A 27,707-nucleotide genomic window follows, 5' to 3' on the forward strand; every position below is an offset into this window, starting at 1 on the left:
ACTTCCCCCTGTTATTTTTGACATCAGAAACTTTGCTGATTCAATAAACAATTCACTTTCAGGGAAAAAATCTGTTACATTATAATCCTGCATATATTTCTTCCCTTTTGTCAACTTCAGAAATTGACGTACCTTCTCAATCCCATACCTCCCTTCCACCCCATTTATCTCACTATTTTGTTGTGACGCGTCAGATGACTCACTCTCGCTATCCTCCCCAGAAGAAAACTCCATCTCTACAACCTGTTTATCTTCAATTGAATTATTAATCTCTACCTTCCTCTTGGAATTAGACCCTTCACCACCCCTTACATTCTTCCTCTTACTTCTCGGTACTTTGAAAACAGCTGCTTCCTTTTCCATTATTTCAATCTCCTCTTGACCTCCAATTTCATTTTCCAGCACCACCTCAGCGACGGCAGTCGCAATCTCACCGACTGTTTCCCCTCCCTCTTTGTTCTGATCTACCACAATTGCCCCCGTATCCACAATGCCTTCCTCTCCTACTTTTCCTACCACATCTGCCCACCTTCTCCCTTCTCCTGCACCCTTAGCATGTTCATCCCTTCGCGGTGGTGCGTTAGCTGCACCGGCACTAGAGCTGCTACCGGGCTCTGCGTGCTCATTCTCGGGACAATTACGCACCAAATGCCCCTCTCTTCCACAGCCAAAGCATTTCATTGATTCAGTAGAAGCGTAGAAGACATAATCAAATCCATCAATCTTAAAACTGAATGCTAAATTCAGTTCATCAGTGTCCTTTTTTAAAATCATATGCACTTGTCTCCTATGAGACACGACATGTTTCAGCAACGGAGATTTGCATCCAAAAAGAACCTTCTTTATTGTTGATACAATTTGACCATGACGAGATAACTCTCGCTCCAACACTTTATCTCTAACAAATGGTGGCACGTTAGAAAGTATAACTTTCTTTGCCGGATTCATAAGCGGAAATACCGGTGTCTGTGTCTCCCGCAACACAACACCACTCTCAACTATCGTATTCACCTTTTCAATGGAATCTAAGAATATCACTACAGCGCTATTCATCCTTGAGGCTGATTTGATACTATCACACCCAATGATAGCACCCACTGCCAAGCTACATTCTTCCACTGAACACCCGGCCGCAGCAGGAATCTTTACTCCATGTCGCCGACTAAGTTTTTCAAACTCCAAACTTCCGCGAGTGGCCATTGCAACCAGCCCCACCTGCTGGTTGTGCCCTCGCGAAAACCAACCTCAACGATCCCACCACCCCTATACGTGCTTAGTGATATTTAGACAAGATACCCTTAAAACAACTAAACTAATCAACACATATATATATATATATATATATATATATATATATATATATATATATATACACACACCAAAACCCAATAGAGTGAAGATAATTCCAGTCGCTCTCACAATCACTCCTGCTTCACGACTCACTCCCAGCATGTACTCCAACGAGAGAGAGAGAGAGAGAGAGAGAGAGAGAGACCTCAGATTCTCTCCTGATTTCAGTCAGATAAAAAAATATAATTGCAAACACAAAAGCAGGACGTTTTCTTGCTTAAAGAGATAGTTCTCCCAAATTACTAAATTAAATATTGGTTTCCGTACCCTGTAAGCAGTCTATGGACAAGGTATGACAGGCACAAATCCCATTCAAGTCATGGGACCGTTATTATAATCTTTCGCTGCATCATGTTAAAACGTTAGCATGTGGATGTGCCAGAGAAACTCAACCAACGCATGGATTGCTGTCATACCTTGTCCATAGACTGCTTACAGGGAAAGGAAACCAATGTGTCATTTTGTATTTTGAGTGAACTACCCTCATCCAAAAATGCTAAATGCGTCTCTTTGTGAGTGGAAGGGAATCGTCCCAGAGGATGAGGACCGTCTGAGGCAGCAGGGAACATGATTGATGAGTGAAATTGGTCTTCTATGGAGTCTGCCTTTGTCTCTTTAGGGGATAATAAACTGTAATCAGATAGCTGTAAACTGCAAATAGTTTGCTTGACCTCGAGACCACTATGGACGATGGGTGTGATGCATTGAAATGTAACAGCTCTTAATATATCTTGCTACAGTGGTTTTGTCTGGTGTTTTCTTTTCAGGGTTCAGCCATGAGGGCAAGACTGAGTAGAGTAGATCTTTTTGTAATCATTGTGTCATTGATTGAATGCACCGGTACTATAGGTTTTCCATCAAGACTGTCCAAGTTGTTACTGCACATCAACGTTAGCGGTGGCGGTGGCAAGCGATCTCTATTCTGTCACACCCCTACCTCTAAAGATAAGGAACGTTAAGTTCAAGCTTTAATATTTGAACAGTCTTAGTTAAGGAAAAGTGATGAAGTGGCTCTGTGCAAATTCTACTACTTAGCAATTAAGACCGCCAGCTGAAATCACGACAGCACAGAGGTAATAAACCCACCATCTGACAACAAGGTTCACAACTACTGTCTTAGTAGAACAGGTGTGTTTGGTAGTGACAACACAACAACAAGTAGTAAGAGATTTACCATTACCATCTATATATATATAACTACTATGGATGAACGTCAGCATTCTGACATATTTCTAATGAGGTGTCTGCTGCAACATAATCCCATCAACATTTTCTCCCTGAATGTACACCTCAGATATCTGTGTTTAAAAAAAAAAAATCCAAACGTATTCTTCATTTCAGCCAAGCAGAAGATCTGTAGCTCATATGCAAACAACTATTGTGGCCATCCCCAAAATAGACGACGAACACGACACAGCTGCACAATAGCAATGATTATTAAATCCGCTCTCCCACAAAGAATGAACTCTGCCTCGCTGACTGACAAAACAACATGAACATTCATCAATGCCAATAAAAACACAATGCAAGTTATCCCCAATGGCCCAGCATGGAGCACATGTGACCCGCAAAGGAGTTTTTCTTACCTGTAACAGATAGTTCTGTAGTTCTTCTCACCACGAAGCTGCCAAACTGTAATTCACACGTGTAATTTCCAATGTCATCTTCACGCACCTCCCGGATAGAGAGAGTATCTCTTCTCCTTACAATGCTTTGTCTCCACTGCTTTGGCTTGCATTCCTTTGATTCAAATAGAGAGAAGGCATATGAATGTAAAACAACACGAAGAAACAGAAAAGCAGTATACAGTTGGACTTAGATTACACTTTTTACAACATACAATGTAGACGTAGAAAAAATGGACGCCTGACGAAATGCATCGAGCCATTCCAAACTTCAAACATCTCTTTGATCACAAATGCATTCTCATCTTGTATTTAGTGTTGTTGTATTGAGTTCCTGTTTTTGGCAAGACGAGTGTGATCGATTATACATTATATCGCTAAGTTCCCACTAGAAGAACAATGTATGGGGTTGAAGCAGTTAATTTTGGTGGGAATGAACCCAGAGGATGAACGAGGCCTTTGGAAAAGGGAACTTGTGCCACACAAACTCATTCACCCACAGCAGGAAAACTGGAATACCGTGGGTTGGTTCCACCTGCGCTCGCGGGTCTCCCAGAACTCAATCAGCTCCGCTTCCAGAGACAGAGCAAATAACTACAATATTCTAGGGCCACAGTCATTATCCATGTTTTAATTTGATTCACTGGGAAACTGAAGAAGCACTGTGGCCATCTAATCCGACATTCATATAGTTTGATGAATTGTCCCCAGGCCTCCGTCGGCTACTCTGTCAGTCTGCTGTTACACTGTGGGCAGGCGGCCGGGGCCGGTGAGGGCCACTGGTCGACTCAGATAGCCAGACTTCTGACTATGAGGACCCCCTCCAGTCGTTTGTGGGGGGGAGAAAAGGAGTTCATTTCTTTGTCTTCTAGACTATTTACATCATGAACGTGGGCTGTGGCCCCCTTTCCCCAGATGGTTTAAGTCTCATGAAAAACAAATGACATCTCAGGGGGTGCTCTGCAGAGTGGCTGTGAGTTATGGGTGGATAAATCTACCTATGGTCATCAAGCAAGCACATAGGCTGCTAGACAATACATACTAAGTATGGTTAGACTAAAATAATTTAAAATAATAAAAAAATGTCATTTCAAATTTTTTCAATACATTTACATGATCATACAGTTCTGATTATACGCTGATAAATATATGTGTCACATTTGATAAATGACACATAGCAGCGGTTTCCCAGACACATACTAGGCCTAATCCTGGGCTAAAAAGCAGGCTCAGTGGAGAACCTGCCTTAATTTGTATCCTTGAAACTGCTCCTATGGCATTCAATCTGAAATAAGTTACAGACATAATGTTATAGTGGAGTCTTACCTTGTACCATACTATCTCTGGCTCCTTCCCCGGCTGGACATAATCCTCAATGTCCGGACAGGTGATATCTTTACTTTTGCTTAACTCTGCCTTCTCGAAGTACCTCATTTTGGAGTTGTAGCAGAGGTCTGTGTCGTTCTCCGCCACTGTCAGTGACATGGACACTTTCATACAATATGTGGAATTCCTGAAAAACACAAGTGAACAAATTAATAAGTTTCATCATTTTTGTATAACATTGTTCTCTCACGCCACTATCACTATATGTTGACAGGTATTAATACAGTATACATTTGATGAAACGGTAATAAACTGTAATAAAGCCCTTTTGTGGGGGAAAACTAATTCTGCTTGGCTGGGCCTGGCTCCCCAGTGGGTGGGCGTATGGCTGTGCCCCTGCCTAGTCACGGGAAGTCCATAGATTAGGGCCAAATGAATGTATTTCAATTGACTGATTTCCTTATATATACTGCAACTCAGTAAAAATCATTTATATGTTTGTCCAGTATACATTTGGAAAGTAAATGCAGATACGTTTCTAACAGATCAAAACATTCTTAACTCATTAAGCTTTTGGAGTCAGCCCTACTTGTTTGATCTAAACCATTGACACTCAGATACAGTGAGCCATCTGGTTCGGGGGGAGAATATGGGAAAGTTTGACATTCTACTCTCTCGTCAATGTGAAAAATCATCTCTTCACCTCCACTCAGCCGTGGCTGGTTGTCCGAACCGTTCATACAGAGCTGCATTGTGTTTTCTCACCCATCCAGGAGGAATGGAAATGATGAGGGAGAGATGAACCTGGCTATCACAAATTATCGATGGCAACGACAAAAGAAAAGTGGGGAAAGCCGAGGTGGAAGGGAGACGAGGGCTAATGCAGAACGGCAGTTCTGAAAGTCAACAGCAGTGAAGATTGAGTGAGCCTTTTGTTTCAACGTGTTATGCAGATACAGCGCAAGCTAGCAGAAAATTACTTGCCAGAATTGATATTTTGTAACTGGTCACACCTGACAGAGAAAAGCCTATCAGCCCAGAAGACTACAACTGTGACTGTAATGCATAGGATACAGTTGAGAAAGCTGTGAGGGTATAATGTAAATGCCAGGTCTGGCAACCCAGCCATGTACAACACTATGGCACCATACCGTGTGGTACAATTTCACTGTGCTCAGTCTAATAATCACTCTGTGTTGAATCTGTACAACTGTTCAATAACAATTGGCCCACACCAGCAGGAACTCCAGTAGCATGCTCACGTAAATGAGCAGGGAGTTTGCGTCGATTGCAGTATACCCTTCCACAGCCATAGTAATACATCAGTCATTACACCTGGTTGAGGTTTTTTATAGCTAGGTAAACAGGTTCATGTTTGGCCTTTGACTCCAGATGAGTGATTCTTAGGCAAGGATCCACGGCTATTTGAAATCAACGGACAGAGGTATTGAGTGTGCAGGGAATTCCATACAATGTCAGAGGGAAAAGCCAGCCTAATGTGATCAATGAGCTCAATCAGTGTGACCTTTGATCCGTCTATGCATCTACAGCTAATAAGATTGTCTCCACTCACGACTAGCATCAGTAGCTGTGTAGCCTGGTTCTTCAAGAGGGTAAGCACTGTATCAATTGGCCCATAATATCAAATCCTTCTGGTCTACAGATTTCAACAAATTACAACATTTAGGAAAACCTCATTGGGTAATTTCAGGGGCGCAAGCTGGTAACACAGATTTGAGGCTGAACCAACAACCAATTATAAACAAGTGGAATCCTTCTATAATTGCCACGGCATTCGCGCAGCCTCGCAAATTAGCAAGCAGTAAGCAAAAGCCCGGTCGGTCCATAGTCAGACACACCCTCTACTGGGCACCGCGGTCTGTCCGATTAAGTCTGCCCATTTTATGAAGAGGAGGATGCAAATGCGACATGATGTGGAGATTATCCCAGACAACTCGCACCAGATGGACACCTGTGCAAATGAGATCCCCCGGGTCTTGCTCCCCCTGTTAAATATTCTGGGCAGTGCTGATAAACTCGCCCGGTGGGAGAGGGAGAGAGAATAGTGTCAGCCTGGCTGTTGAGTGATCGATGGCCCGGGCCAACACTTTGTCCTACGATGTCTTTCCAACGGTTCACATTCGTCACACTGCCTTTTAAGCAAGAGAGCCAGGTGGATGGAGAACAGTACCGCTTTGTTTTCAGTAGCACTATCTAGACTGTATATTCATGAACAATGTGGCCAGGACAAACACACCGCTTTCAGTCCACTGTACATCAATTACTGTATAGTCATAACTAAATGTCTACTAGACAGGAAGTATAGGCTACTGTATACTGCAGTGGTTCCCAACTCCGGTCCTCCAGTACCCCCAACAGCACACATTTTTGTTGTAGCCCCAGACAAAAACACCTGGTTCAACTTGTCAAGGGCTTGATGATTAGTTGACAAGTAGAAACAGGTGTGCTTGTCGAGGGCCACAACAAAAACATGTACTGCTAGGGGTCCTTGAGGACCGGAGTTGGGAAACACTGGCATAGTGCATACTAAAGTATTCAGCTGAGTATACTTTTAGATATATTGGTTATACCAAGGTAATACCACAATATTAATGACAGCATGTCAATGGGAGCTGACGAGAGGCTGCTGTGCAATGTCAAGGCAATGACAGACAGATACCATGCAGTTCATATTAGAGTGGAGAACACCTTGGCTGACAGTTTGCACACAGAGAGCCGGAGGGCAAATGGAGGATTTGTTTCTATAATAGAAATGGTTGTTGCAATATGCGACAGGGAAGGAGGTCATGGCTAGAAGGGGTAAAGCTTTTGTGATATTGATGGCAAAAGTAGTTTTTTTGGCATTTTAGCTAACCCTTTTCCTAAACTTAACCTAATTCTCCTAACCTGCTATGTTAATTCCCTTAACCTGCTGCTTAAGTTCTCCTAACCTACTACAAAAAGTCAAATCTGACAAAAGCTGTATACCATCTAGTCAAATCCAGGGTAGGAGTAATGGATGGTAGGTCAACGATGAACTGACTACCTCACCTTATTAAAATAATGACCAACACAATGTTGCCTGTATGAATGATTGTTGTATCAGTATAGTACAGCCACTTTTTACAAACATGTCAAAAAACCTATTTGGGGTGTAATGTAAAACAGTACCATTGGGGATAAACTATTCCCCGCTCTTGCTTGCTCTCATGTCAAAATGAATTCATAATTTTAGGGCAAGGTCATTATTTCAGAAGCTTGATAAATTATTAATCACACATTATTGTAATTGAAATTAGATACCAAGGGCCCAACTTGGCAAAATCAACTTGGCAAAATCATTACATCCATTCTTAATTATTCTCTCCTAACCTCATTTATGACATCATCTCCCTTGTTTTGGTTGAAGAGAAAGATGGAACATAATTCCCTCTACTTTAACTCAGTCTCTGTTCCCTGTGATATTATAGCTCCAAGCTGTAGAATTAATATGAAACCATTCTCCTCAGATCGCAAGGTACCTGTGGGATTAATTCATTACTGAATTCTTAATTAAAAGATCTGCAAGTTCTACTTTAATAGAGCAGGAAATTGAACACTTGTTGATTCTCATTAGAGGTATACCTTAAAGTAATAATAATGTATAAACATTGTCACCAATTTTTACAATAAATCCCCGTCACTTAATAAAAAGATTACTTGGACAATTGTCAAACTCCTTTCAACCCTTAACACATCCGCTTGTATTCGACTGGACTATACATCAAAATCTCACACACTGGTGAAACCAGTGCCATGGACAGTGGGCCATGACCTTAAGCTGGACCTTGCTGGTGCATCAAGCTCCACCATGAGGCATGCTAGCCCAACTTAGTCCAGCGCTCGGCAAACAACCAGCCAGCTAGCAGCTGCCAAATCAGCACTGATGACAACCTCCACCCAGTGGCCAGACAGACCAGGGCTACAGATTACCCATAATCAGTCTTTTATGGCCAGTGCATTATTTATGACCCAAGCGAAGGTCAGGTTGGCGTGGCGTTCTGCGGTGGGAGGCGGTGAGGAGTGGTGGGAGGACTGAGGCCCTACCTGTGACCTGCTCCATAACTCATCTGTCAGCACACGAGGCCAGGTGATTAACTGCCCACTCCCCAAAACTCACTGTGGGCCAACAGGCCTCCACTTAGCCTCTGTCTCTGGGGAGAAGGACCAAAATGTTGAGCTACTCAGCCGCTTGCGGATTTCACGTCTCCAAAAATGACTATGGAGAGAGACACATGTTGATCTTCTATGCCAGGGATCATCGACTAGATTCAGCCGTGGGACGACCTTTTGTTGAGTGGATGGTCAGGGGGCCAGAACATAATTACAAATCATTTGTAGACTGCAAATGGACCGCAAGAAGCACAAACAGATATAATACTTGACTAAAACATAATCATTCCAAACCTTGCTTACATTTGTATATGAACACATATATCTCTCTGTTATGCGTTGGAATACTTTGGAATACATTTACAAAATTAAAATCACTTGGAGCTGATTTGCTGGTGTTTTTGCAGTCATTAAATGTCTCTCCCACACACACACACACACACACACACACACACACACACACACACACACACACACACACACACACACACACACACACACACACACACACACACACACACACACACACACACACACACACACTCACACACACACCAAACCCAGTTTTTTTCTCTCCATGCAGAATCTGTTATCCATGTAGGGGAGAGAGGATAAGATGGAACTCTGCTGCATCATAAGCATTATGTGACTGGTTATACAGCACCTCAATGATCTACTTTAGTCACCACACCTTCATTATGTGACTGGTTATACAGCACCTCAATGATCTACTTTAGTCACCACACCTTCATTATGTGACTGGTTATACAGCACCTCAATGATCTACTTTAGTCACCACACCTTCATTATGTGACTGGTTATACAGCACCTCAATGATCTACTTTAGTCACCACACCTTCATTATGTGACTGGTTATACAGCAGCTCAATGATCTACTTTAGTCACCACACCTTCATTATGTGACTGGTTATACAGCACCTCAATGATCTACTTTAGTCACCACACCTTCATTATGTGACTGGTTATACAGCACCTCAATGATCTACTTTAGTCACCACACCTTCATTATGTGACTGGTTATACAGCACCTCAATGATCTACTTTAGTCACCACACCTTTTCTTTATTTGCACATCTTATGCGAAGTTCTCGTTTTTCATTCCAGGTGTGATGGAGAACTCCAATGTCATCCATCTGACTGAGAGCTTTTGGCAGTGCCTTGGCTGTCCTAACTCTAGCTGTGCTGTTACCTTTAACATGCAGTAGTCTGTCTTTCTCTATTACCCAGTCTCTAATCCCTCAGTGAACAGTGCCTTGAGGGAAATCATTTCACCCAACCCTGTATTTCCAACTAGATTCCATAACTTTATGAAACAATTTGGCTCTTTCATTTTACCGTGACCTTATTCATTTGTCCTCCCAAAGCCTACGGGCAAAATGTATGGCCACTCAGAAATACCATGCATACTAAAACCTATACACTAAGTAGGCCTATATCCGTTTGGTTCAGACATATTCCAATGAGAGAGTAAAATGGTCAAAGTTCCTCTTTAAAGTTCCAAGTTCCAAACCACTTTGATTCTTTCTCTTTTTTCCAAACGTCTGAATAACCTGTTCATGTTATGCTTCGCCTCCCTTGAGTGACAGCTGTAGTATTGGGGTTGTCTCGCTCAGAGTTCTAGCGTTTGTGAATAGGGGGCTGCGATGGATGGAGGGATGGGAAGAGGGTGGGGATGGGGGAGGGAGGCAGTGTCAATTGGATTCTGCTGAGGAAGGAAGTGCATTCTGACATTTTGTCTGGCAGATAAAAACCCCATCTGATATGACGAGAGAAGGTCAGTGTCTCTACTATCAGATACTGCTGGTCCAAGTCTAGTTTGATGCCTTTCTCTCAGACTGCCTACTTGGCTTGGGAGGCATAGTGCAGATAATAATAATAATAGATGTATTTTATATAGCGCTTTCACTTCAAACAGAATCTAAAAGTCGCAACAACAAAAAACGATAACAGATACAGTGGGGGAAAAAAGTATTTGATCCCATTTACATTTACATTTTAGTCATTTAGCAGATCCCCTGCTGATTTTGTACGTTTGCCCACTGACAAAGAAATGATCAGTCTATAATTTTAATAGTAGGTTCATTTCAACAGTGAGAGACAGAATAACAACAAAAAAATCCAGAAAAACGCATGGCAAAAATGTTATGAAATGATTTGCATTTTAATGAGGGAAATAAGTATTTGACACCTCTGCAAAACATGACTTAGTACTTGGTGGCAAAACCCTTGTTGGCAATCACAGAGGTCAGACGTTTCTTGTAGTTGGCCACCAGGTTTGCACACATCTCAGGAGGGATTTTGTCCCACTCCTCTTTGCAGATCTTCTCCAAGTCATTAAGGTTTTGAGGCTGACGTTTGGCAACTCGAACCTTCAGCTCCCTCCACAGATTTTCTATGGGATTAAGGTCTGGAAACTGGCTAGGCCACTCCAGGACCTTAATGTGCTTCTTCTTGAGCCACTCCTTTGTTGCCTTGGCCGTGTGTTTTGGGTCATTGTCATGCTGGAATACCCATCCACAACCCATTTTCAATGCCCTGGCTGAGGGAAGGAGGTTCTCACCCAAGATTTGACGATACATGGCCCCGTCCATCGTCCCTTTGATGCGGTGAAGTTGTCCTGTCCCCTTAGCATAAAAACACCCCCAAAGCATAATGTTTCCACCTCCATGTTTGACGGTGGAGATGGTGTTCTTGGGGTCATAGGCAGCATTCCTCCTCCTCCAAACACGGCGAGTTGAGTTGATGCCAAAGAGCTCCATTTTGGTCTCATCTAACCACAACACCTTCACCCAGTTGTCCTCTGAATCATTCAGATGTTCAATGGCAAACTTCAGACGGGCATGTATATGTGCTTTCTTGAGCAGGGGGACCTTGCGGGCGCTGCAGGATTTCAGTCCTTCATGGCGTAGTGTGTTACCAATTGTTTTCTTGGTGACTATGGTCCCAGCTGCCTTGAAATCATTGACAAGATCCTCCCGTGTAGTTCTGGGCTGATTCCTCACCGTTCACATGATCATTGCAACTCCACGAGGTGAGATCTTGCATGGTGCCACAGGCCGAGGGAGATTGACAGTTATTTTGTGTTTCTTCCATTTGCGAATAATCGCACCAACTGTTGTCACCTTCTCACCAAGCTGCTTGGCGATGGTCTTGTAGCCCATTCCAGCCTTGTGTAGGTCTAAAATCTTGTCCCTGACATCCTTGGAGAGCTCTTTGGTCTTGGTCATGGTGGAGAGTTTGGAATCTGATTGATTGCTTCTGTGGACAGGTGTATTTTATACAGGTAACAAGCTGAGATTAGGAGCACTCCCTTTAAGAGTGTGCTCCTAATCTCAGCTCGTTACCTGTATAAAAGACACCTGGGAGCCAGAAATCTTTCTGATTGAGAGGGGGTCAAATACTTATTTCCCTTATTAAAATGCAAATCAATTTATAACATTTTTGATATGCATTTTTCTGGATTTTTTTGTTATTATTCTGTCTCTCACTGTTCAAATAATCCTACCATTAAAATGATAGACTGATCATTTCTTTGTCACTGGGCAAACGTACAAAATCAGCAGGGGATCAAATACTTTTTTCCCTCACTGTAGCAGATTCCCTTCAAACTCAACTCTGGACCAAGAAGCCAGTTCCACTGCATTTTTTCATTGTTCCTCTCTAATCAGGGACTGATTTAGACATGGGACAACAGGTGAGGAAAATGAATTATTAGGTAGAACAGAAAACCAGCAGGCTTTGGACCTCGTAGGGTAAGAGTTGAATACCTCTGTTGTAGCCTACTGATGATTCCAGAGTAATTTTGTAATATTACAATATACTGATAATATCTACCATACACTCATGTCAAATGTTCACAGCAGTGGAGGCTGGCGGGAGGAATGGAATAAATGGAACGGAGTCAAACATGTGGTTTTCATGTCTTTTATGTGTCATATGATTGGGCTCCCGAGTGTTAGAGGCGTCACAACAGACACCCTGGTTTGAATCCAGGCTGTATCACAACCGGTCGTGATTGGGAGTCCCATAGGGCGGCGCATAATTGTCCCAGTGAGGTACAGGGGCAAATTTCCATTTGAGAAATTAGTAACATGTGACCTTTCAAAATAATTGTCCTGGGTAGCCGTGCGAGGACACACGATTGTGACAGGTGAGGATGTGGCATCACCCAGTAGCCGACCGGTAACGCCACCCATCTCCTCAGCCAATCCCAGCCTCAGATTTCCTCCCGCATGCAGCCTCTGGGATTCAGGCTTCAGGCTTAATCAAATGGAACTGAGGCAAGAGCACAGGACAAATCTCCAATCAGTAAAAGCGTGAAGAGTGTCTAACAGATTGATGCAGACCTTAACACATGCATCCGCTGGATTAAATCCTATTCCAATCACATAGAGGGTGCATCCCAAATGGTACCCTGTTACCTATGTGGTGTACTACTTTTGACCAGGGCCCGTGCACTATATAGGGGATAGAGTGTTATTTGGGAAGCACCCTGAGAGGCCTTGGGAAACCTCACAAAAAGCACACAAGTGGCTGGTTGAAGTATTAGGACGTATATTTGTGTAATAGCTCACTGTCAATGCATCGTTACTGTCGAGTGGCAGATATTAAACAGAGGGCAAAACCTCAATATTACACAGTAATCGTTCTGTAAAATGGTCACACAATATATGCGGTGCCACAGTTGAAAGGATCACTTTGTGGTACCATGAATGTATTTCAGACACAGTGGAATTTCGTTTTTACTTCCTAGACAAAACCTTTACACCTGTGCCATTCCAAAAAACTATAGTTCACTGCTTCCTCAAGATAAAATAAATGACTCTAATTTGCCTAACAATGTACTTCATCATCCTTTTTAATGGACCATGTATTCTCTGATGAGTTTAAATAGTAGGAAGACTCCATAATTCATAGCGAATTAATTTATAAAACATTTCTCACTTCACATCACACAATCTCCACTCAAGGCCATAACATGAGGTGTCCCCTGTCTAGTAGGAGCAAGGTAATACATTGAAATTGGGAATGTGTGTGCATGTGCGTGTGTGTGTGTGTGTGTGTGTGTGCATTTGTGTGTGTGTGTATGTATGTTTTCCTCAGCAAAGGGCAGAGAGAGAAGGCTACCATTTGTTACTAGAAAGCATTACCACCAAGAGGTAATTCTGTCTCCACACACTCACTCACCTCCCAGCCTCACACAGACAACAACCAGCTGCCTGCCAGGTAGACATAACACAAACACAGTCTAGAATACATCATACACTCCACCTCACCCCCCCCCCCCCCCCCCCCCCAGTCTCTGGCTCTGATTGGCTGTGACGGCAGGGCTGGATCAATGGGACAGTGCTTGACTGGTGGCTGAGTGACGGAGTGTCTCTGGACGTCCCATTTGACTGAGAGATCACCAGCTGGGCCCTGCAGTGGAATACTAATCCAGTCTCTCCTTCCTCTGGTGACAGCTAAGGCATGGTAGGACAGGACATGCCTAGACACCATTAATAACACGAAGGCCCTGAATGCATGTGAACAGCCAACTGCTTACTGCGGATTCCCCTAAACTAATCCTTCGTGTGGCTCTGTGACATTTCTCTGTTTGCTCACATTACCATACCAAATCAAATCAAATCAAATGTTATTAGTCACATGCGCCGAATACAACAGGTGTAGACCTTACAGTGAAATGCTTACTTACGATCCCCTAACTAACAGTGCAGTTTAAAAAAAGACGGATAAGATTATGAGATAAAAGTAACAAGTAATTAAAGAGCAGCAGTAAAAAAAATAACAATATATACAGGGGGGTGCCGGTACAGAGTCAATGTGTGGGGCACAGGTTAGTTGAGGTAGTATGTACATGTAGGTAGAGTTAATTAAAGTGACTATGCATAGATGACAATAGAGAGTGGCAGTGGTGTGGAGAGTGGAGGGGGGAGGGGGGGCAATGCAAATAGTCTGGGTAGCCATTTGACTAGATGTTCAGGAGTCTTATGGCTTGGGGGTAGAAACTGTTTAGAAGCCTCTTGGACCTAGACTTGGCACTCCAGTACCGCTTGCCGTGCGGTAGCAGAGAGAACAGTCTATGACTAGGGTGGCTGGAGTCTTTGATAATTTTTAGGGCCTTCCTGGTATAGAGTTCCTGGATGGCAGGAAGCTTGGCCCCAGTCATGTACTGGGCCGTTCACACTACCCTCTGTAGTGCCTTGTGGTCGGAGGCCAAGCAGTTGCCATAGCAGGCAGTGATGCAACCAGTCAGGATGCTCTCGATGGTGCAGCTGTAGAACCTTTGAGGATCTGAGGACGAATGCCAAATCTTTTCAGTCTCCTGAGGGGGAATAGGTTTTGTCGTGCCCACTTAACGACTGTCATGGTGTGCTTGGACCATGTTAGTTTGTTGGTGATGTGGACACCAAGGAACTTGAGGCTCTCAACCTGCTCCACTGCATTCCTGTCGATGAGAATGGGGGGCGTGCTCGGTCCTCCTTTTCCTGTAGTCCACAATCATCTCCTTAGTCTTGATCACGTTGAGGGAGAGGTTGTTATCTTGGCACCACATGGCCAGGTCTCTGAACTCCCCCCTATATAGGCTGTCTCGTTGTTGTCGGTGATCAGGCCTACCTACCACTGTTGTGTCATCGGTAAATTTAATGATGGTGTTGGAGTCGTGCCTGGCCGTGCAGTCATGAGTGAACAGGGAGTACAGAAGAGGGCTGAGCACGCACCCATGAGGGGCCCCATGTTGAGGATCAGCATGGCGGATGTGTTGTTACCTACCCTTACCAACTGGCGGGGGCCCGTCATGAAGTCCAGGATCCAGTTGCAGAGGGAGGTGTTTAGTCCCAGGGTCCTTAGCTTATTGATGAGCTTTGAGGGCACTATGGTGTTGAACGATGAGCTGTAGTCAATGAATAGCATTCTCACATAGGTGTTCCTTTTGTCCAGGTGGGAAAGGGCAGTGTGGAGTGCAATAGAGACTGCATCATCTGTGGATCTGTTGGGGCGTTAATCAAATTGGAGTGGGTCTAGGGTTTCTGGGATGATGGTGTTGATGTGAGCCATGACCAGCCTTTCAAAGCACTTCATGGCTACAGACGTGCGTGCTTCAGGTCAGTAGTCATTTAGGCAGGTTACCTTAGTGTTCTTGGGCACAGGTATTATGGTGGTCTGCTTAAAACATGTTAGTATTACAGGCTCGGACAGGGAGAAGTTGAAAATGTCAGTGAAGACACTTGCTAGTTGGTCAGCGCATGCTCGCAGTACATGTCCTGGTAATCCATCTGGCCCTGCGGCCTTGTGAATGTTGACCTGTATAAAGGTCTTACTCACATTGGCTTCGGAGAGCGTGATCACACAGTCTCCGGTACAGCTGGTGCTCTCCTCCATGTTTCAATGTTATTTGACTCGAAGCAAGCATAGAAGTAGTTTAGCTCGTCCGGTAGTCTCGTGTCACTGGGCAGCTCTCGGCTGTGCTTCCCTTTGTAGTCTGTATTGGTTTACCACATCCGCCAAGCATCAGAGCCGGTGTAGTACAACTCGATCTTAGTCCTGTATTGACGCTTTGCCTGTTTGATGGTTCGTCGGAGGGCATAGCGGGATTTCTTATAAGCTTCTGGGTTAGAGTCACACTCCTTGAAAGCGGCAGCTCTAGCCTTTATCTCAGTGCAGATGCTGCCTGCAATCCATGGCTTCTGGTTGGGGTATGGAAGTACGGTCAATGTGGACACGACGTCATCGATGCACTTATAGATGAAGCCAATGATAGATGTGGTGTACTCCTTAATGCCATTGGAGGAATCCCGGAACATGTCTCCTGGTCCTCCCTGGTTAACGTGTCTCCTGGTCCTCCCAGTTAACATGTCTCCTGGTCCCCCCTGGTTAACGTGTCTCCTGGTCCTCCCTGGTTAACGTATCTCCTTGTCCCCCTGGTTAACCGGTCTCCTGATCCTCCCTGGTTAATGTGTCTCCTGGTCCTCCCTGGTTAACATGTCTCCTGGTCCTCCCTGGTTAACGTATCTCCTTGTCCACCCTGGTTAACGTGTCTCCTGGTCCTCACTGGTTAATGTGTCTCCTGGTCCTCCCTGGTTAACATGTCTCCTGGTCCCCCCTGGTTAACCGGTCTCCTGATCCTCACTGGTTAATGTGTCTCCTGGTCCCCCCTGGTTAACATGTCTCCTGGTCCTCCCTGGTTAACGTGTCTCCTGGTCCTCACTGGTTAATGTGTCTCCTGGTCCTCCCTGGTTAACATGTCTCCTGGTCCCCCCTGGTTAACCGGTCTCCTGATCCTCACTGGTTAATGTGTCTCCTGGTCCCCCCTGGTTAACATGTCTCCTGGTCCCCCCTGGTTAACCGGTCTCCTGATCCTCACTGGTTAATGTGTCTCCTGGTCCCCCCTGGTTAACATGTCTCCTGGTCCTCCCTGGTTAACGTGTCTCCTGGTCCTCCCTGGTTAACGTGTCTCCTGGTCCTCCCTGGTTAACGTGTCTCCTGGTCCTCCCTGGTTAACGTGTCTCCTGGTCCTCCCTGGTTAACGTGTCTCCTGATCCTCCCTGGTTAACGTGTCTCCTGGTCCTCCCTGGTTAACGTGTTTCCTGATCCTCCCTGGTTAACGTGTCTCCTGGTCCTCCCTGGTTATTGTGTCTCCTGGTCCTCCCTGGTTAATGTGTCTCCTGATCCTCACTGGTTAACGTGGCTCCTGGTCCTCCCTGGTTAACGTGGCTCCTGGTCCTCCCTGGTTAACGTGTCTCCTGGTCCTCCCTGGTTAACGTGTCTCCTGGTCCTCCCTGGTTAACGTGTCTCCTGGTCCTCCCTGGTTAATGTGTCTCCTGGTCCTCCCTGGTTAACCGGTCTCCTTGTCCTCCCTAGTTAACGTGTCTCCTTGTCCTCCCTAGTTAACGTGTCTCCTGGTCCTCCCTGGTTAACGTGTCTCCTTGTCCTCCCTGGTTAACGTGTCTCCTGGTCCCCCCTGGTTAACGTATCTCCTGATCCTCCCTGGTTAACATGTCTCCTGGTCCTCCCTGGTTAACTTGTCTCCTGATCCTCACTGGTTAATGTGTCTCCTGGTCCTCCCTGGTTAACGTGTCTCCTGGTCCTCCCTGGTTAACGTGTCTCCTGGTCCCCCCCTGGTTAACGTGGCTCCTGGTCCTCCCTGGTTAACGTGTCTCCTGGTCCTCCCTGGTTAACGTGTCTCCTGGTCCCCCCCTGGTTAACGTGGCTCCTGGTCCTCCCTGGTTAACGTGTCTCCTTGTCCTCCCTAGTTAACGTGTCTCCTGGTCCTCCCTGGTTAACGTGTCTCCTTGTCCTCCCTAGTTAACGTGTCTCCTGGTCCTCCCTGGTTAACGTGTCTCCTTGTCCTCCCTGGTTAACGTGTCTCCTGGTCCCCCCTGGTTAACGTGTCTCCTGGTCCCCCCTGGTTAACGTATCTCCTGATCCTCCCTGGTTAACATGTCTCCTGGTCCTCCCTGGTTAACTTGTCTCCTGATCCTCACTGGTTAATGTGTCTCCTGGTCCTCCCTGGTTAACGTGTCTCCTGGTCCTCCCTGGTTAACGTGTCTCCTGGTCCCCCCCTGGTTAACGTGGCTCCTGGTCCTCCCTGGTTAACGTGTCTCCTGGTCCTCCCTGGTTAACGTGGCTCCTGGTCCCCCCCTGGTTAACGTGGCTCCTGGTCCCCCCCCGGTTAACGTGTCTCCTGGTCCTCCCTGGTTAACGTGGCTCCTGGTCCCCCCCTGGTTAACGTGTCTCCTGATCCTCCCTGGTTAACGTGTATCCTGGTCCTCCCTGGTTAACGTGTGCTGCCTGTCTTGCTGCATGGTCTTTTTCCCCCTGTCATATGGCTGTATTAGAGCTGATTTCACACACAGATTGAAGACACATTACGTCCCTGTCAGCGGTATGCTCTGATCACAGCACAGGCAGTCTGGCTGGCCCGGTTTTCTTTTACATCGGTGCCCTCTGACTTCTCTTAGTGCAGCCGAGCATATGCATCATGGGCTGGAGCTCAGAGCAACACACACACACACACACACACACACACACACACACACACACACACACACACACACACACACACACACACACACACACACACACACACACACACACACACACACACACACACACACACTCAAGGCATACCTAGAATACACAGTTTAACATCATATAGAGCAGCATCACAGTGGAAGAGAGGGAAGATATACTATTAGAGAGATCGGGAGGAGAGAGACGGCGAGAGATTGAGACTGCGGGGGAGAGAGGTGAGGGTTGAAGGGTTGTGGGGTCACCGAGGGGAATAGAGATGAGGGTCGAAAGGTTGTGGGGACACTGAGGGGAGAAAGATAAGGGTTGAAAGGTTGTGGGGTCACTGAGGGGGAGAGAGATAAGGGTTGAAAGGTTGTGGGGACACTGAGGGGAGAAAGATAAGGGTTGAAAGGTTGTGGGGTCACTGAGGGGGAGAGAGATAAGGGTTGAAAGGTTGTGGGGACACCGAGGGGAGAAAGATAAGGGTTGAAAGGTTGTGGGGACACTGAGGGGAGAAAGATAAGGGTTGAAAGGTTGTGGGGACACTGAGGGGAGAAAGATAAGGGTTGAAAGGTTGTGGGGACACTGAGGGGAGAATGATAAGGGTTGAAAGATTGTGGGGACACTGAGGGGGATAGAGATAAGGGTTGAAAGGTTGTGGGGACACTGAGGGGAGAAAGATAAGGGTTGAAAGGTTGTGGGGACACTGAGGGGGAGAGACATAAGGGTTGAAAGGTTGTGGGGACACTGAGGGGAGAAAGATAAGGGTTGAAAGGTTGTGGGGACACTGAGGGGAGAAAGATAAGGGTTGAAAGGTTGTGGGGACACTGAGGGGGAGAGAGATAAGGGTTGAAAGGTTGTGGGGACACTGAGGGGAGAAAGATAAGGGTTGAAAGGTTGTGGGGACACCGAGGGGGAGGGAAATAAGGGTTGAAAGGTTGTGGGGTCATTGGGTCGCTACATCTGTGTTCTGAAGGACTAAAACAACATGCATATATTTACCTCCTTTTTAGTGTTCTATCATACACTCTCCACTGACATCTGGTGAAAAGGCTAGATGTATACTGTACATACATGACTGACAGGCTTCATCCGCTTGACATAATAATACATACAGCGTTTCTAATAATCAAAGTAACTGCGTTTGCCCTGAAATGAGAAGATGAAAATAAAAATGTAGGTGAAGAAAACCACCCAGAGTGGAAGAGAGGCTGTAGCGACACAGATTAAAGTGCGATAGTGACTTTTCAAAGTAAGACTCACACATTCTGCTGGCGTGGTTTATAAGATACAGCAATGACTCCTTCCATCCATGCTCTGCTCAAAGACCCTGATCCTAATCTCTTTCTCTCTACAACCACAACGTTCCTCTTTTGTCTCCCTCACTGTGCCCACTGCCTAATCTAAATTCAATATGTTAACATGTGCGAGCGCCTTGGTACTTGGTACTGAAAATGCAAAGCTGAGTCCAAAGGAGCGCATCCTGGGATTCTGCTGCAGTGTTGTGATGATTGGGCCCGAAAAGAGGGGAGGAATTATAAGTCATATCTCTATAATGACAGCCACGCTATTGTTGGGATCTGTTCATTCCATTTCCATATTTTATTATGTGTCAACACAGCAACAATATCTACCGCAATATTGTACAGCAGGGGGTAACTTAATGAGAAATGGTGAGGGGTTTAAAAGTGTGTATAATGTGTCTGGGGTTGGTGTCATTTGAGGACAGTGATATGTTGAATAGATAAACCCTGAAAGGAACATCTCTCAGAATCAAAGGGTGATTTTAAGTCTAAGCCAAATCGCAGGTTGATTCTATATATAGCAGTTCTATACATGTAAGAACATTTCCATTGAAGTATTGAACCTGAAACAGAGGAAGTCAAGTAGAGCATTGTAGAGCCCACTACAGACATTGGATTTCTCTCTCTTTAAGGTTCAGTAGGTTTTCCCAGCTCTAACTGGCAGGCACTTTGCTCTCCACTAAAAACGACCTACAATGAAGCGAACTAATGAGCCATTCAAGAAAAGACGCCCTTAACCTAAGAGGTTAATAAGTTATTACTATATAATTATTAATACACAATACTGTAACACGTTTTCTCTTTTCACTACCACAGGCTGCACAGCCAGACAGCAGCAATGCAATGTGACAAGGAAGTGAACGTTTATTGACTTGGAAAGCAATCCAGTGAAATGTTCTCTTTAGGGATAGCTACAGAGAAAAAGAAAAGGCTTGTTCACAATTGCAAACCTTCCTTTTCGGTTTTCTGTTCATTGTATGACTAAAATGGCAAACTTCCCGACAGATACAAAAATGGCAGGGATATTCCAATGTTAATGTCTAGTGTTAATAATATGTTTCAGAAGTCAATCTGTTGATCAGAAAAGCATGGAGCGTTGCAGTATGTTGGCATGTAGTGTACTTGGTAACAGATTTGGACTAAATGAATCCTCCAGATTAATTAAGGGAGATAACATGTCCAACATATGGAAGGGAACAAAATCTGCCTCATCACAGGGAGGACAATGTGAAGATACGTCTCACAGAAACACACATGCCATGTTTGAGAGCCAAGGATTTCTACCTGGGTAACATAATGTCGCTGTCAGTTGAAAACCTTTTAACTACATTTTATGCAAATGTTCATATTCTAATTTTTTTATTACATCTTTTGAAATCAGTAACTCCCCTCAATGTCCTCTGGATCAAATGAAGGTCCTACATCTGTAGAGCTGTGATACGCAATTTAGTGCTATTAAATGAAAGTGATATTTGATAGTTTTTTAAGTGCAGTGTGGGAATCGGCTATCTGTCTCCCAACATGGCTGGGTTTCTGTACCTATCCTAGCCCTGGTCGTTTACATAGTAGTTGTGGTAAAACAGTGATGGAGTGGAGTAAGGACAGTCATCACTCTAGGACCAAGAAAATGTATTTTAGTCAATGGGAAAATATTTCCAGAAAGGTTTCTGTTTTGTGGAGAAGAGGTTTTAATCAGACAGCAACGATAAGGTATGTGCACTCTCCAGCCAATCAATAACATCAATTCTTCAATTGAACAATTCAATTAAAGCACATTGATGGAATTAAAACCAGTGGGACTGCATCCAGAAGCATCCTGTCAAAACCCTAGAGAAAAACCTCTTTCCTCTTCCGACAATTCCTACGGACCCGGAGATTGGTAAAGGTTGACGGCACGCAGTGGCAAAAACATAACAATGGGATTATTTCCTATGATTATAGCAGAGTAAGTGTTGCCCCTAATTGGTGTAAACAGTTGTGACTGACTACAAAGCAACACACTCATCCAAATCAAATCTCCTGGCTCGACTACTTCGGCCTGATTAAACAATAACCCCACGGTGAGTGATTGTGCTCCTCCTCAGGCATCGGCTACACAGCCTAGTGCAGCACTGAATAGAATAGAGAATCATGGTAGAGGGAGGATTGGAGCTGCTCGCTAACAGCCTGCCTGTGTTCCCTCTCTGAGCCATGCTCCCTGTCTAACTGCCTGCCTGTGTTAACTCTCTGAGCCATGCTCCCTGGCTAACTGCCTGCCTGTGTTCCCTCTCTGAGCCATGCTCCCTGTCTAACTGCCTGCCTGTGTTAACTCTCTGAGTCATGCTCCCTGTCTAACTGCCTGCCTGTGTTCCCTCTCTGAGCCATGCTCCCTGGCTAACTGCCTGCCTGTGTTAACTCTCTGAGCCATGCTCCCTGGCTAACTGCCTGCCTGTGTTAACTCTCTGAGTCATGCTCCCTGGCTAACTGCCTGCCTGTGTTCCCTCTCTGAGCCATGCTCCCTGGCTAACTGCCTGCCTGTGTTAACTCTCTGAGCCATGCTCCCTGGCTAACTGCCTGCCTGTGTTAACTCTCTGAGCCATGCTCCCTGGCTAACTGCCTGCCTGTGTTAACTCTCTGAGCCATGCTCGCTGGCTAACTGCCTGCCTGTGTTCCCTCTCTGAGCCATGCTCCCTGTCTAACTGCCTGCCTGTGTTAACTCTCTGAGCCATGCTCGCTGGCTAACTGCCTGCCTGTGTTCCCTCTCTGAGCCATGCTCCCTGGCTAACTGCCTGCCTGTGTTAACTCTCTGAGCCATGCTCCCTGGCTAACTGCCTGCCTGTGTTAACTCTCTGAGCCATGCTCCCTGGCTAACTGCCTGCCTGTGTTCCCTCTCTGAGCCCTGCTCGCTGGCTAACTGCCTGCCTGTGTTCCCTCTCTGAGCCATGCTCCCTGTCTAACTGCCTGCCTGTGTTAACTCTCTGAGCCATGCTCCCTGGCTAACCGCCTGCCTGTGTTCCCTCTCTGAGCCATGCTCGCTGGCTAACTGCCTGCCTGTGTTCCCTCTCTGAGCCATGCTCCCTGGCTAACTGCCTGCCTGTGTTAACTCTCTGAGCCATGCTCCCTGGCTAACTGCCTGCCTGTGTTAACTCTCTGAGCCATGCTCCCTGGCTAACTGCCTGCCTGTGTTCCCTCTCTGAGCCCTGCTCGCTGGCTAACTGCCTGCCTGTGTTCCCTCTCTGAGCCATGCTCCCTGTCTAACTGCCTGCCTGTGTTAACTCTCTGAGCCATGCTCCCTGGCTAACCGCCTGCCTGTGTTCCCTCTCTGAGCCATGCTCGCTGGCTAACTGCCTGCCTGTGTTCCCTCTCTGAGCCATGCTCCCTGGCTAACCGCCTGCCTGTGTTAACTCTCTGAGCCATGCTCCCTGGCTAACTGCCTGCCTGTGTTCCCTCTCTGAGCCATGCTCCCTGGCTAACCGCCTGCCTGTGTTAACTCTCTGAGCCATGCTCCCTGGCTAACTGCCTGCCTGTGTTAACTCTCTGAGCCATGCTCCCTGGCTAACTGCGTGCCTGTGTTCCCTCTCTGAGCCATGCTCCCTGTCTAACTGCCTGCCTGTGTTAACTCTCTGAGCCATGCTCCCTGGCTAACCGCCTGCCTGTGTTCCCTCTCTGAGCCATGCTCGCTGGCTAACTGCCTGCCTGTGTTCCCTCTCTGAGCCATGCTCCCTGGCTAACCACCTGCCTGTGTTAACTCTCTGAGCCATGCTCCCTGGCTAACTGCCTGCCTGTGTTAACTCTCTGAGCCATGCTCCCTGGCTAACTGCGTGCCTGTGTTCCCTCTCTGAGCCATGCTCCCTGTCTAACTGCCTGCCTGTGTTCCCTCTCTGAGCCATGCTCGCTGGCTGAGCTGCAAAGGGGCGGTTAGCTAGGGGAATGCAAGTGTTACCGCTGCTGAACGGCAGGGCAAATTCTCTCATCTGAATTGAGGCTAAGAAGGAGAGAGGTCACACTGACTGTGCTAGTGGTGTGTGTGTGTGTGTGTGTGTGTGTGTGTGGTGTGTGTGTGTGTGTGTGTGTGTGTGTGTGTGTGTGTGTGTGTGTGTGTGTGTGTGTGTGTGTGTGTGTGTGTGTGTGGCAGGCAGAACCAGGGCAAACACAGCATTGGGACTTTTTTTATAGACCTCAAAGCCTTTATTAAAGGGACAGCTCAATCAAAACACAGAAACAACTTGATTTTCATGAGCTTCCACAATCTTTCCAAAATTGTGGGGAAACCATTCATCAGGTTTTACAGTGTTTGGAGAAAGGAGGGGCTCTGAAAGAATATGTTGGATAGACAATGGTTCCTCTCCCAGTTGAGCCAAGCAGTCTTTCTGAGCTGAAAATGCAGGTTGTTATGGTCTTCTAAGTCAAGACACCTGCTCTGACCTTCCCACTCACCTGGGTACGAACAACCTTTACAGGAATGAAACCCTCTCTTCTATCAATATGACGTAGGAAGCCAGAAACTTTACAACATTATGGAACTCATAAATGATAATGTTGTACTCCGACGGGTGTCTTTATTCGACAAGGGGAGGAGGTACATTATCTCTCCTTTTCTGTCTCTCTACACCTCTCTTGTTTCCTCCACCACCACTTCACAGCCGTGAATAACTGTCCATCTTCATATCTTTCCTCCCTCGCTCCAGACTCCATAGATGGTGCGTTTTAGAACAGGAGTTGAGAAGCCTAAGAGTTATGGGTCTGCCAATGACACTTAATACCTTATTGTCCCCCGGAGAAAAAAAAACTAAAAAAAATTGTCCAACTCTCTTCTGGCTGGGGATTAGAGAATTCATTAGTAATCTGCAGGGGAGGACTTTAAAGCAGCTTGATTTATGTGCATAGGTTGCAGAAACTCCTCTCCCCCACTCTTTTACCACAACTGTTATGTAAACAACCAGGAATAGGTACAGAAACCGAGCCATTTTGGAAGGAAGATAACCAATTTCCACAATGCACTTCAACAACTACCAGATAAGATAGCGGTTATATTTAATAGCACTAAATTGCTCTAGGTTGACTAGATATAACACAACACCTGACCTCAATACACAGGAACATAACAGAACAACTGACCTCAATACACAGGAACATAACAGAACAACTGACCTCAATACACAGGAATAGTGTCCAATGTCTTGGAGCTCGGTGGGTCTAAACCAGATAGCGTCCTCCTCCTTGTTCATTCTGATGCCGTCGAAAGAGATAGGCTCCTCAAAGTCTCCGTGTCCTGTACTTTTATACCACATAAGGCTTAGTCCCACACTCTGGGAGTGGGTGTAGTTTGCTCTGATGTATCCATAGAATAAAGCACATTTAATCCGCACCGGTTCCCCCAAAAGCACTTTGTATTTCAAGTAGTCCACTGACCAATCCGTGCAGTCGTCCACTGAGGAGAAAAGAGAGAGGGAAAGGTAGATTAATAGGACTGTCATAAGAGCGTCATAAAGGTGTTATAATGACACGATATAAGCACATTTGTTTCCTAACACAAGTAAACAAGCTGAAATATGCTGATCATTTAAATGGTATTTGGCGCTGGGAAGTGGGATCAGAGTCAAATAAATGACTGGCCTTAGTTAAGTCTCTATGTGCATTGCCAATATTGATTTGACCATCTTGAATCAGGAGGTAATAATTGCCCTCACTACAATTGTTTACAGTAGCATTTTCTTCTCAAAGTGGCAACACTTCCAACCTATCACCCCTCTCTAAGCTATTTCCACCACACAGGAACAGTAGAAAATATGTAGACAGAATGGAACACATATAAGAAGCGGATAGAGCAGTAGCTGTGGTTGCCGGGGCCTACAGCTATCTGCTCACCCAGCCGTGCCAGAGCACTAGCACCAGCTGTGACCTAGTCAGAGCCGGGGCAGCGAGAGCCAATGGGAGGGCAGAGTCAGGAGTAAACACACGACCACTCGCACCCGGAATGAGGACGAGGAGCCAGGAGCACATGGCGACTGACAGACAGGGGTGTAAAGTTCAAAAACATGGATGGCATCACCACCAGACTGTGGAGGCACTGTCCTCTGAGAAACTCACTACTAAAAAGTAGCGCCTCTGTATTTAAGCGGTATGAAGCATTTTCTGCCATATTACCCTTATTGTATAATAATATTAGACTTCCCAATGCATAATTCACCGTCTCTCCAGACATGCACACATACTACATCCAGATGTATTAGTCTGTATTATAGACTCTTTAACATCAATCTAACAGAATGATTACATACAGGCCCAGTTGTCAGAGCCATCCATTTCCATCCTAATGGACAACTCAGGACACTCATTCACATTAAACTGCAATAGAAAACAAGAGAATATCTCAGCGTACACACTGAACTGCCTTCAGTGTCCTCTTTCAATACCACAAATGTCAATGTTCAGGGAATAAATGAAAAATCCCTTCCTGATTTTGGCCAGCTACAGGTAAAGGCTGGGGTTCACTGAAGGTTTATCACCATTATGATATCTCATATAGTAGTCACTGACCACCAGCCAATCATATCATATCCCCATTAGGTACCTCATCAATTGGAAAATACCTGAATTAATTGTTTATGGTTCATTGAAAAAGCATGGGAAACAGTGTTTAAACCCTTTACAATGAAGATCTGTAAAGTTATTTTGGATTCTTACGAATTATCTTTGAAAGACAGGGTCCTGAAAAAGGGATGTTTCTTTTTTTGCTGAGTTTATGTTGACTATGACGTGACAATGATATAGGCTGTGTGTTGTGTATAGAGGTTATGATATGAAGGTTTGGCTTGGAAAAGTTGTTTTGCCTGGTCACAGACAGCTGATGTGGTGTGCACTGAAGTCCACAAGCGAAGGGAAAAGGGGAGAGGAGGAGAGTGCGTAGATAGTTGCGAGAATAAATTATAGATGCAACGAGCTGTTTGTATGTGCCTGCTATGAAAGTGAACTGTGTTCGCGTGTGATCAGGGGTGTACTCATTGAGTGAATGTGTCACTGTCTGTCACCTTGATTACTAAAAATGATCTCAACCTGTGCACCTACTGTACGTTGTAAACTTTCATTCATAGGCTAGGTTGTAGCAACCTCATGATGAGTATAGGGAAGATTAGAGTATCACATAGTAGCCTATTGGTTAAGAGTGTTGGGCCAGTAACTGAAAGGTCGCTGGATCCAATCCCGAGCCGACTAGGTGAAAAATCTGTCGATGTGCCCCTGAGCAAGGCACTTAACCCAAATTGCTCCTGTAAGTCGCTCTGGATAAGAGCGTCTGCTAAATGACTAAACATTTAAATGTAGCCTTAACCTATTGGTTACATTGAGCTGGGAGAATGGAATATGAATGGCAGTCATCCAATATGCTGTAATAGAAATAAGGTCATGCTCATACATTTTTTTTTATAATCCTCCCTCATCTTTTACACCTCTGATCTCGTCTCAGTTATCCCTTCATCTTGTGCAATCCATTCTTCCCTTGTCTTAAATACCACTGATCTCATCTCAGTTATCCCTCCATCTTGTGCAATCCATTCCTCCCTCATCTTAAACGCCACTGATCTCAGCTCAGTTATCCCTCCATCTTGTGCAATCCATTCCTCCATCATTCACTCGCTCTCATTTCAACCGTCTATATCTTCCCCCCATTAAAACAGCTGGCTAGCACAGCTGTTGAGCACTCAACAGGCTTGGCTAATTGTGTCTTCATTAATGTTTTATTTACAAGAAACAACTCAGCAGCTAATTAACGGGGGGGGGGGGATTTGTCCTATAATTCATGTGAGAGAGAGAGAGAGCATGTGAGAGTGAGAGAGAGAGCGTGTGAGAGAGAGAGAGAGAGAGCATGTGAGAGAGAGAGCATGAGAGAGAGAGAGCATGTGAGAGAGAGAGTGCATGTGTGTGAGAGAGAGAGAGA

General features: G+C 45.5%; 1 protein-coding gene across 1 annotated transcript in view; it reads right to left on the bottom strand.

Moving 5' to 3' along the window:
* Positions 1–27,707, bottom strand: part of LOC106575569 (interleukin-1 receptor accessory protein-like 1) — a 401,023-nt gene that overhangs the window by 256,740 nt on the left and 116,576 nt on the right. The window contains exons 3-5 of the mRNA XM_045699173.2: positions 24,923–25,202; positions 4,302–4,488; positions 2,937–3,090 (exon numbers count right to left, since the gene is read on the bottom strand). Of these exons, the coding sequence (XP_045555129.1) occupies positions 2,937–3,090; positions 4,302–4,488; positions 24,923–25,202 (621 nt within the window). The remainder of the gene's footprint in view (positions 1–2,936; positions 3,091–4,301; positions 4,489–24,922; positions 25,203–27,707) is intronic.

Source organism: Salmo salar, chromosome 17 (genome assembly GCF_965601325.2).
Source record: "Salmo salar chromosome 17, fSalSal1, whole genome shotgun sequence".
Taxonomy (NCBI): Eukaryota; Metazoa; Chordata; class Actinopteri; order Salmoniformes; family Salmonidae; genus Salmo; species Salmo salar.